Source organism: Schistocerca serialis, chromosome 1 (assembly GCF_023864345.2).
Source record: "Schistocerca serialis cubense isolate TAMUIC-IGC-003099 chromosome 1, iqSchSeri2.2, whole genome shotgun sequence".
In the NCBI taxonomy this organism is placed as follows: domain Eukaryota; kingdom Metazoa; phylum Arthropoda; class Insecta; order Orthoptera; family Acrididae; genus Schistocerca; species Schistocerca serialis.
The window spans coordinates 440,056,993-440,069,669 of NC_064638.1; the positions used below are offsets into that span (position 1 = coordinate 440,056,993).

General features: G+C 46.8%; 1 protein-coding gene across 1 annotated transcript in view; it reads right to left on the minus strand.

Annotated features, from left to right (window-relative positions):
* LOC126482083 (exostosin-1) overlaps positions 1–12,677 on the minus strand; it is a 199,170-nt gene that overhangs the window by 125,693 nt on the left and 60,800 nt on the right. The window contains exon 2 of the mRNA XM_050106095.1: positions 4,678–4,797. Within this exon, the coding sequence (XP_049962052.1) occupies positions 4,678–4,797 (120 nt within the window). The remainder of the gene's footprint in view (positions 1–4,677; positions 4,798–12,677) is intronic.

Sequence of the window (12,677 nt, forward strand, 5' to 3'; positions counted from 1 at the left end):
AGTACTTTGCGTTCGCACCACGTGCAGCTGTGTAACAAGACCCCTACGAAGGAAAGGATGTGGTAAGCCTGAAGAGAAACCCCCAGGTGGCTGCAATTGCACGACGCCGCCTTAGGAGCTGTCGATGCGGACGGAGCGTCTGAGGCCCCGCCGATAACTAATTACGACACCAAACTTCCGTCACTGTTTCCGCGCACCAGTAATTACTTCATCAAAAGCTCCGATTCGCGAATTCCACAGGCAGCGGCGCTCGTAAGAATAATTAACAGACAGCAAAATTTGAGGAGAGTCACAATATCGCAGACGGCGACGCGGTGTCTCCGCGAGTCGCGACGAACGACAAACAAACGGAACTTGTGCGGCAGGCCGTCTTAATTAATGCCGCGGCGGTTTCCGGACTTTGCTTGCACCGGCGTCTCTCCCGCGGGCAAGGAGGGGAGCGACGCCAGCAAACAGCGCAATTCCAGGACGTCTGCTGCACACGGCCAACTGTAGCTGGTGACGCAAGAATTCTCCTGCGAATACCCGAACTACAGGTGCACATCCACGAGGGAGTTTACGTCGTCCAAAGACAAAAACTTAGACATTATTAACCGAATGACATCGCAGTTGCGTCCGCTATTATAACTCCAACAAAACTTCAACACGATCATTAGAGACTTATTTCAGTTGCAAAAAGAGGTCATAATCTATAAAGTAGTGGAGATCAGTATAAAGGCACGTTTCCACGAAAGTAAGAGTACAATGTCGGAAGCACATATGTATCACAATGTCGGAAGCACATATGTATCGAATATACTATCAAGGTCTTTCCGGGCGGGAAGGAGCGCCTGGTCCCCGGCACGAATCCGCCCGGCGGATTTGTGTCGTGGTCCGCTGAACCGGCCACTCTGTGGATGGTTTTTAGGCCGTTTTCAATTTGCCTCGGCGAATGCGGGCTGGTTCCCCTTATTCCGCCTCAGTTACACTATGTCGGCGATTGCTGCGCAAACAAGTTCTCCACGTACGCGTACACCACCATTACTCTACCACGCAAACATAGGGGTTACACTCGTCTGGTGTGAGACGTTGCCTGGGGGGTCTACCGGGGGCCGAACCGCACAATAACCCTGGGTTCGGTGTGGGGCGGCGGAGGGGTGAAGTGGACTGCGGTAGTCGTCGTAGGGTTGCGGACCACTGCGGCTGCGGCGGGGACGGAGTCTCTCCGTCGTATCTAGGTCCCTGGTTAACATACAGTACAATACTATGAAGGTAGTAGGTACAAGTTAGACATACACGGTCATAATAGAATACTAACGTTTCTTTCATAACACGAACAAGAAAATAAGAAGTTCGCATTTCTTGTACGGAAATTGTTATAAAGGCACTCATTGTCCTGTTAAGTTATTGCATTCTTAGTACTTTCTCTAAGCTCTGTTCTTCCTAATTACCTCAAAAATTCTCTTCGGCATCGATTTTGTTAAGGTTTGTAGTTCTTGCGGTCAAATTGTCGCCCACTCTTCTCGTATCGCTCTTTCGGCGCACATGCGGCCTCTAATTGCCATCCATTGCGATGAACACGCCTTGCAAGTATTCCACAGATCTTTTCCATGGGGATCAAATCCGAGCAGAGTGCAAGACATCGATATCTTTAGGTCCTCATGCGTTCTAATCAGTTCTGTCTCTAGCATCTCTATATCTACATCTACATACATACTCCGCAATCCACCATACGGTGCGTGGCGGAGGGTACCTCGTACCACAACTAGCATCTTCTCTCCCTGTTCCACTCCCAAACAGAACGAGGGAAAAATGACTGCCTATATGCCTCTGTACGAGCCCTAATCCATCTTATCTTATCTTTGTGGTCTTTCCGCGAAATGTAAGTTGGCGGCAGTAAAACTGTACTGCAGTCAGCCTCAAATGCTGGTTCTCTAAATTTCCTCAGTAGCGATTCACGAAAAGAACGCCTCCTTTTCTCTAGAGACTCCCACCCGAGTTCCTGAAGCATTTCCGTAACACTCGCGTGATGATCAAACCTACCAGTAACAAATTATCTCAGTGTACATAGAACTCATTCAACTGTTCATCCAGACAACGCGTGATTCAACCGCAGTGCTGAAGGCTGCCCAAATCATAACACTTCCACCACCAAAATTTCTTCTCATTCTTACCCGCCTCTCCGTTCTGAGATCACGTCAAAAACATTGAAATCCATCCTGCTCATCTAAGTTAAACTTCTTCTCATCATTGTAGATCACTTTGTCCCATTATTAAGTCCATGACATGTATTTCAGCAAACTTCAGTCTAGCCTGTTTATGTTTCGATGTTAATGCGGGTTTCCGCTGTCGTTTCTTGAATGCAACATGCTCGTCATGTGACAAAATTGTATTACACGTCTGGTAGTTACCGGGAACGGTAAATCACCAACAATTTGAGAAGAATGACTGCTTGTGGCCACTGCTTTGCGCAAAAGTAGCCCTTTCTATGCCTCAGATAATTTTCTACTTTGTCCGTATTTCCAGTTCTGTCTACATGGTAAGCCCAATGTGCTTGAACTATTCACCTTCTTAGTAACGGAAATGATCGTATGGCATTGTTGGCCGGGAGGCCCCATGCGGGGCAGTTCGGCCGCCGTATTGTAAATCCTCTTTAGTTGACGCCACTTCGGCGACTTAGGGATCAATGATGATGAAAATAATGATGATGATGATGATGATGATGATGATGATGATGATGATGATGATGATGATGATGATGATGATGATGGACACACAACACCCAGTCCCCTGCCAGGAATCGAACCCGGGCCCCCTTGCGTGGTAGGCGGAAACGCTACCGTTACGCTACAGAGGCGGAGACCTTCTTAGTAATTTGACGATTAGAGTGTCCCATTTTTGCTTTTTCATCACTTCGCAACTATTCTCAGCGTGGAATTATCACAATCGTGGTTTACGTACGAAACATTCACCGTCACCAGTGGTGTCTGCTTCCAATCTGTAGTAAAGGCACGTACGCACACACTAACAGCGCACTGAGCCGACTGCCTTTATACCAAGTTCCACCCTCTACCACCTGAATCGTCGATGTCTTGTTGTATACTGTACTACTGACATCAAATGCGATGCCATTTGACTGCATTTATTGGAATAACGCATTTCATACTACTGCGTACAGATTGTGCACGACTATTCCAAACGGCAATGTTAATTTTCCTGAAAATATCCATGCCTTTATACCAATTTCTACACTATCCACTAAAATACAGAGGTGCTACCTAAACTTTTTGCCTTTGGTGTGTTGTAAACATACTGTATTTGCTTTACTCTGTAAATCTACGGATAGTATGTGTATGTACTGAAACCTGTATACATTATTTTGTATTATAATGTATTTATACTGGATTAATGCCGTTAGGGAAAGTTATGGAAAGCAATATCGTTGGCAGAGCGCGAAGGGGCTTACTTAGTTGACAGATTCAAGTGTGAGCACACGCAAGTGGCGTGTACTGTCTGGCCTGTGTGAGGCACAGCTGTTACTATCAAAGAACCAAGAGCATGACGAATGTGGGCAGAAGTAAGAAGCACCAATAAGATCAAGATCCCTGCCCCACAATTTGTCATCGCCAATGAAGGGGTGCCCGCAATATTACGCGGAGAATAACAATATGAATAACTCCATCACTGTTGAGTTAACTATCGAAAGACGAGGCAGTTTTGAACATAAATGGATCGTTCTCTCCTACAACTTCATATCTGATCTGTTTTCGTACTGAAGTCTAGCTCTTCCCCCTCCTTTCTCTATTGGTTTGACTCATTCCTTTGATTACATTACCTAGAAACCTATTATGTCGAGAGAGGTGGCCAGTCTCTTCTTTTCCTTACTGTTGAAAGCAGTGATCCTTTATCGTCTATACATCTAGGAGGTTCTTCATTTGTGAGATTTGCTGTCCACAAGTTTTCCATTCTCCTCCAGCACAATGTTTCAGATATCTCCAGATATCTCTTGTCGTATGCGGGGTTTCCTCGGTCCTCATCATCTCATCCTCATCATCATCATTCGTGACAGTGGCTCGATTAGACTGTGTAACAAAAATTGGACCGTGTAAAACTTGGGACTTTGTTCGGGCGCTGATGACCGCGTAGTTGAGCGCCGCACGAACCAAACTTCATCACCATCACCATCTCGTCGTACGCGCCAACAGTCCAGGTTTCAGAGACGCACAAGGCAAAGTTTCGGGTAATCTCTCAATAAATCTCTTTTTGGTTTCCACATTTAGGTTGCTTGATGTAAACTTTGTCTTGTAATACGCTACATTTGCGATTCTGCTCTTTATGTTGGTTAAACGTTTGCCATACGAGAGGCCTTTACTTCCTAAGTAGTTATAAGTTTCTGAGTAGTGTATCACTGACTCTAACGTCTACTGCGGTATGTTGGTGGCTGCATACCATGCTTCTTGTCGTCTTTGTGTTAATTTGGATTTTATACACGATCATTCTTGAGACAGAAGTGTAACATGCAGACCTTATATAACAACCAACATTAGCAGCCTACAGTTTACTATTAAATGCGGAGCTGTTTTCAGTGAACAAGAAGTATCGCCTTTGACAGGACTCAGACGTCCAATACTGTGGTGTTACTGGGATTATATGCAGAGTGTACATAGCCCAAAAAGCGTACGTCGACAAGGTACTCACCTCGAGGGTGGTGAAGACGATCTTCTCGATGGAGGAGAAGTAGCGCTCCCACAGCACCTGCGTCTGTTGCCGCAGCGCCAGCACCTTCGTCGCGGGCACTGACCGAACTATGTCCGGAACCTGCAAGCACAATACATCCTTCCTCAGGCAAACGCCCACTAGCATTTAAGGACTCTAGAACATAAACACAAATTATTATCTGAGTTGTAGCCTTTCACGGCCGCTGTTTACTCAGTTACAATTTATGTACTGAGAAGCTGTCGTAGATACATGAAACTGTTCCCCGTCGTTTCGTCTGCGGCAGCAGGGAAATCTTCGGAGGTGCAGTTTGTTGATTACTCACTTGATATCCTGCGAACCGTGCATGAAGGGCAACAGGCAGGTTCCATATGGCTAGATTTTCGGAAAGCGTTTGACTCGGTGTCCCACTGTAGACTGGTAATGAATGTACAAGGAATAAGTTCCCAGACACGTGAGTGGCTCTAAGTAGCTCTTAAATAATAGAAACACAGAATATAATACTACAGAATAGAATAGATTACATTATCCTCGGCGACGAGTGATCATTAGAGATAAGGGTACCGTCAGGAGTCCCCCACGGAAGTATGATAGTCTCGGTCTTATTCTCTGTGTACATACAAATCTGATGGACAAGGTAAGCAGTAATCTGCGTCTTTTTCCTGATGACGCTGTCGTGTATGCGAAAGTATCCTCGTCCAGTGACCGTTGGAGAATATGACTGACTAAATTTGTAGTTCATTTGATGAATGGTAGCTTGCTCTAAATGTAGAAAAATGTAGGTTTACGCATATTAGTAGGGAACAAGTCCTGTAATGATCCAATACAGTATTAGTGGTTTGCTGATTCACAGAGCCATTTCGATTAAATACCTAGTAACGTTGCAAAGCGATATGAAATGGAACGAGCATGTAAGGACGATAGTAGGGGAAGGTGAATGGCCTATTTCGGTTTACTGCCAAATTTTAGGAATGTATGGTTCATTTGTAAAGAAGGTCGCGCATAGAACACTGGTTCGCCGCCGCGCGGGGTAGTCGCGCGGTCTATGGGCGCTATGCACGGTCCGCGAGGCCCCCCCCCCCCCCCACCAGTCGGAGGTTCGAGTCCTCTCTCGGGCATGGACGTGTGTGTTGTCTTTAGCGTAACTTAGTTTACGTTAGATTAAGTAGTGTGTAAGCCTAGAGACCGATGACCTCAGCAGTTTGGTTCAAAAAATGGTTCAAATGGCTCTGAGCACTATGGGACTTAACATCTGAGTCCCCTAGAACTTAGAGCTACTTAAACCTAACTAATCTAAGGACATCACCCACATCCATGCCCGAGGCAGGATTCGAACCTGCGACCGTAGCGGTCGCGCGGTTCCAGACTGTAGCGCCTAGAACCGCTCGGCCACTTCGGCCGGCGCAGTTTGGTCCCATAGGAACTTACCACCACTGGTTCGCCCGCTCCGTAAATCAGGACACAAAGGAGTCAAAGACATTAGTTGCCGGTAGGCAGCGCTGACCAGGTCATCCGGACACAGTGGCCACCACAATCGGACGGACTACCCTAGTACGCTTCCCGTCAGACCCACATTCTCAAATTATACCGCACACTACTGATGTTGTCCCCCGGGTAAATTTGCCTCATTACTTGCGGCACCCCCGAGCTTGGTGTGCGTCTGCACTGAAGGGATCATTGGCCGTCAGCCCCGTAATTGTATATGCGGTGTCAGTACTTTCAGACACGTCCGAAAGAACAGGCACTACATACGCTGATCAGCCACAAAGTTATGACCATCGACCTACTATCGATATAAACCCGTCCAGGCGATATCAGCGTCACCTGGCGAGGAATGACTACTAGCCAGACACACGCACAGTGCATTTAGTATCAGCGAGAGTGCTGTCCGTGTGTAGAATTGGGAAGGGCGGTATCTGTCTGAGTTTGACCGAGGACAGGTTGTGACAACCCGGAGGTTAAGATTGTGACAACCCGGAGGTTAAGCACGAGCGTTTCGGAAATATCACGACTTGTCGGGCGTTCGAGGAGTGCCGTGGTGAATGTCTTCAACACGAGGCGAAACCGAGGTGAAATCACGACCGGACGTCGTGTGTTTGGGCGGCCACCTCTAATTACAGAAGTCGGACGTCACTGGGGAGTCCAGTCTCGAGGAGAAAAAAAAAAAAAGCAATACTTGTCAGGTCAAATGAAAGGAGACTGCGCCAAGAGCCACAAGCCCTGACGCTAAAGGAAGCTTTCCTGTATACGTAAAGTGGTAACATCGAGAGGAAACCTGTAAGAGAAATCAAACATTAAAGTGTTTTCGTGTCGAAGGAGCCAGCTGATGGAAATATCCCAAAAGGCTATTATAGAAGGTCAGCCTCGACTTAGAATGGTATATAAGCAAGAGATTCTGAGAGAGGAAGCAGAAAGAGAGAGAGAGGAGGCAGAGAGAGAGAGAGAGAGAGAGAGAGAGAGAGAGAGAGAGAGAGAGAGAGCAGTAGTGGCCGCTTTGAGAAGACACCGTGTAGCTACGCCAGTCAGCAGCAGCAGAAGAAGAAGAATAATGCAGAAGTAATGTTTTCAGCGAGAAGTCGGTGATCAGACCTGGTGAGACGCACATCAACTGCAAGATAAGAAATCGTTATCTATTCTGAGGAATAGCTTTGCACATAGACGACCTGTCTTTGTCTCGTGGAATAGATAGCATTTGTAGTTTCATTTAAGGAATAGTAATTGTCTCTTGTAAGCTTAGGCGAGTGGCCTGTTAATAAGAATAAATTGAGTCGGACATTTATTAGAGAAGGGGTTAGGAACTGGCACCTCTTTTATAAGTTATCAAAGAGATAATAAATAAATTACTTAAATAAATACTGAACTCTTCAGCATACCCATCCTGCCATTAATCCTAAAAGATGACCACTGAAACCAATAACCACAGTTCCACCTCGGAGAGCTTTCTCCCTCTCATCTCCGGCAACAAAGGTGGACAACCCAACAACCCTCAGATTGCCGTCAACGTTCCGACTGCACTAAAAAAACTGTTCTGGGACGCGACAGCTAACATCAGACTAAAATGCAGGGCAGAGTACAAGCATGTCTCAACACGCAGTGCAACGAACAGTCCTTAACGACGGGCCTCCGCAGACGATAACCAATGCATGTGCCAATGTTAACACCACATCGGCAACTACGACTGAAACGGGGATGTGACCATCGGCACTGGAGATTGTCGCAGTGGCAGAGCGTATCATGGTCTGAGGAATCCCGTTACCTTCTTCACCATGCCGATGGGAGGGCGCGAATCCGTCGTCTTCCAGGGGAACGGCTCCTTGACGTCTGTACTGTGGGAGACAAGCTAGAGGGGGCTCCATTATGGTCTGGGAAACATTTACGTGGGCATCCATGGGTCCAGTGTAGCTCGTGCAAGACACCATGATGGGCAAGGAGTATCATATATTGGTTATAGACCACGTAACATCCCTTCATGACAATTATGTTTCCCGACGGCAGCGGCATTATTCAGCAAGACAATGCGACATGTCAGAAGGCCAACAGTGTGATGGAGTGGTTCGAGGAAGACAGGGGCGAGTTACATTCGCCGTGCTAGCCATCCAACCCGCCACATCTGTGCCCGATCGAACACACATGGAGCGTAATTGGACATGCCGTCAGAGCTCATCACCCCCTCCCCGGAATTTGCGGGAATTAGGTGACCTGTGTGTATAGACGAGGTGCTAACTTCCTCCAGCGTCCTACCAAGCCCTCACTGCTTCCATGACACGATTTGTCGCCGCTGTTATCCGTGCCAGAGGTGGCCGAACCGGCTTTTACATAGGTGGTCATAATGTTCTGGTTGATCCGTGAACTCAGAAGGGAATCCCCTGAAAGGCAGACGACTTTCTTTCCATGAAATACTACTGAGAAAATTTAGAGAACCGGCATTTGCAGCTGAGTGCAGCACGATCTACTGCCGGCGCCACGGCACTTTTCGCGTAAGGACCGCGAAGACTTAAGTGAAATTTGCGCTCGTATGGGGACCACCTCCATGCAACATGCTGTGGATTGTGGAGTATGTGTGTATGCATTAACATGCACATGTAAAACGGCAGCTGCATTGCATTAGTGGTACGTTTCTTTTAATTATATAAGTACTGGTAGAATGATTAATAAAACGATATTTATGTAACCTCTACAGTTAAAATTAATATAGGACGAATCTCGATTTCGCAGCTGGTAATTCTGTGTGCATCGCCAGATATGACGGATTAAAATCAAAATGAACACTATTTGTGCAGAGCACACGGAGCTGGGAAAGGTCTCTCACGGAGTATGAATCGATGGTCGAGACTACTTTTTTGCGATCAGAATGGCAGCCGCGTCGTCCTGCACTTGGCATAACAACGGCCGACTTTATTGCCAAATGGCCGTGGCGTCGGCGGACGAGTAAGAGCAGATTACAACTTCGGCGGATCTCGGGCCGGCAGTACGAGCGCTCAGCGACAGTGTATGCGGCGCATTACGCACTGTGGTCGCGGTCGGCCCGCCAAAGACGGCGGCCGGATTTGCGAGCCTAACGAATGCCATTCACGAGTCGCGCGGAATGCGATTAAGTGTAGCCGGGCAAGAGTGGAGGAGGAGGGTAGGGGGAGGGGGTGCGCAGCAAGGCAGGCGGGTTGACTGTACAGGGCGGGGGCGGCGCGTATCCCCCGCGTATCTCACGATTCGTTCGGTGAAACGATCCGACGGTTTCCGCTCGTCGTGCCAGTTTAATCAACGTTAAAACGGGACGCTGCCGGCCCCGCCGCATCACAGCCGAACAAAAAGTTTCGAAGCGTGCCGGATTTACTGTTGCCGGAATGTGGACGGCGGTTTTGACATTTCAGCGTCACTTCCAAATGGAGCACAGCATTCCAGCTACGAGTATAGACAGATATGTTCCCCGACAAAAAGAAATTGAAGGAAGGAAAATCAGGGTTTGACTTCTCGTTAACGAGAGGGTGTAAGAGACACACGGCATGCTCGGGTAGGGGTTGGTGGGGGAAGGATATTAACCCTCCTGATATTCTACTCAGTCGATGAAGGAAAACGACGGAGAAGCTAACTCTGGATGGTCAAATGGCGACTTGAAAATATGTCCTCCCAACCATATGTGCAGCGCCAATGAGGTCGCTGACAAAAAATAAAAAGAGGCAAGGGAGGAAAGAATACTGGTGTCTTAATGTTCCGACGGTGTCTGGGCCATTAGGCACAGAGGATAAGACGGCTGAATAGACTTGCCGACCTGGGCATTTCCGACCCTACTAGAGGTGCCACAGGGGCCGTGGCACATTTTGCACCGTGACATTTCCGACCAGGGCCTCCACCACTGCTGATTTATGCTAGTCGTTCACCAGCAGGGCTTGTGCTGTCACCGCCAGTCTGACAGTGCCCTCCTCGACAGTCTTCGTTTCCGTGCAGCTTTGTAGGCTACTTGAGTTCTGTGCACTGCGAGCAATGGAGATTACTGCAACAACGAAAGGGAAGCCGTTTCTTTTCATCGATGCTGATCTCTAGCGAGTGCACATGAAAAGAAAAAAAATGTGGCGAATATAGGAACTGGTTTGCAGTCACAGACGGGACGAACATCGCTCTAGTCTGCGGCGTAAGAACGGGGATCTAAACTATTCCTGCTGCTCGCCGGGGCCAGTCCCAGTACGGTGTTTATTGGTTTCGTTTAAATGTTTGCTGGTGCACGTCTACTTTCCTCTACGTAAAGACTGTGTCTCCATCTGATAAGGGCACCACCTGGCAATCGGATGTTTGTAATTTTTAGGTTTCTCGTGCGTCAGTCTGCAAAAACGGAACGCTTATAGTGTTGCTTCGTTCTCTGTTTGTCTGTCCAACTGTTCAAAACTCTTCTCTCAAAAACAGCTGGACGTATCACGCTCAAACTTGTGTCACTTATTAAAGTCAATGGTCCATTGAAGGTATATAAATTTTAAGCTTCTAAGTCAGTTCAATAAAAAGATACTGCCATTTATGCCACATGTTCTTGATACTCGAAAACACACTCATTAAAACCTATAGGTACTTCCTGTGCACACAGAGTCCTGAAATTTAGCAAGAAGCAACGTTTTACACTAGAGATAAAGGAAAAAATTGAAAATTATTAATTTGTGATCGTATCACTTGAAAAAATATTTTTTCTCATATTTTATCCATCTGTCTGTCTGTCCTCCTGTCAAGACCAGTTTTCCACAGGAGCAAATTAATATACCACGTTCAAATTTGTGTCACATACTAATATCTGTGGTTTTTGGCGCGTAAAAAATTTAATTTCCTAAGTCAACGCAACAGAAAAATTCGATCATTGATGCTGCATGTTTTGATACTTGCAAACTCTCTCATAAAAACCTATTAGGTGCTTCCCGTTCTAATAAAGCCAAATGATTTATTAAATATTCTCTCTCTACATATATAAACTGAAGACCCCAGCTCGCTTCTTCTTGTGTCTCCAGACTAGTCTGAGGAACTACTGCATATTATTGATATGGTCTTGGAATTTCAGTGATCAATAACTTGCCGGTATTGATATCAACGACAGCAAGAAATCCTTGAGATCCTCGTAATTAAATTTGTACGGAACCCTCAGTGCGAGGCTTCTAGTAGCACTTGGCCTTTTTTTTTTTTTTTTCACTGAAGAGCCAAAGAAACTGGTACACCTCCATAATATCGTGTCGGAGAGAACTGACACCATGAATACTGCGGGGGTGTCCATAAATCCGTAGCCGCACGGGATTAGCCGAGCGGTCTAAGGCGCTACAGTCATAGACTGTGCGGCTGATCCCGGCGGAGGTTCGAGTCCTCCCTCGGGCATGGGTGTGTGTGTGTGTGTGTGTGTGTGTGTGTGTGTGTGTGTGTTGTCCTTAGGATAATTTAGGTTAAGTAGTGTGTAAGCTTAGGGACTGATGACCTTTGCTGTTAAGTCCCATAAGATTTCACACACATTTGAACTTTTTTTTTAATATAAATCAGTAAGAGTACAAGAGGGTGGAGTTCTCTTCAGAACAGCACGTTGCAAGGCATCCCAGATATGCTCAATAACGTTCATGTCTGGGGAGTTTGGTAGCCAGCGGAAGTGTTTCAGAAGAGCATTTCTGGAAGTGTGTGGTGTCGCACTGTCCACCTGGAATTGCCCAAGCGATGTAAGTCATCAGACAGGATGGTTGCGTATGTGTCATCTGTCAGAGCCGTATCTAGACGTATGAAGGGTCCCATATCACTCCAGGTGCACACATGCAACCCCATTCCAAAGCCTCCACCAGCCTGAATGGTCCCCTGCTGACATGCAGGGTATATGGATTCATAGATTGTCTGCATACCCGTACACGTCCGTCGCTGGATACAATCTGAAACGAGACTCGTTTGACCAGGAAACATGTTTCCCGTCATCAACACTCCAATGTCGGTGTTGACGGGCCCATGTAAGGCGTAAAGCTTCGTGCCGTGCAGTCATCACAGTCATCAAGGGTACACGAGTGGGCCTTCGGCTCCTAAAGCCCATATCAATGAGGTTTCGTTTAACAGAGCTAGGGGAAATAAAGTTAATTGTGGGGTCATACTACCGGCCACCAGGTTCCACCGTGACAGTTCTAGAATCATTCAAAGGGAGTCTATTTTCTGTATTGCAGAAGTACCCGGATCATGCTATATTAGTCGGAGGCGACTTCAACCTACCTAGTATAGACTGGGATGTCTATGGATTCATTACAGGTGATACAGACAAGCCGTTGTGTGAATTACTTTTGAACACACTATCCGACAACTGTCTTGAGCAGCTAAATCGCCATCCAACGCGAAATGGAAATATTTTTGATCTGGTAGCCACGAACAGACCAGACCTCATCGACGGTGTCAGTGTTGAGACAGGGATTAGTGATCATGATGTTGTCATTACGACTATGGTTACGAAAGTCAAAAAGTCGGTCAAGAAGGCTAGGAGAGTATTCTTGCTAGAA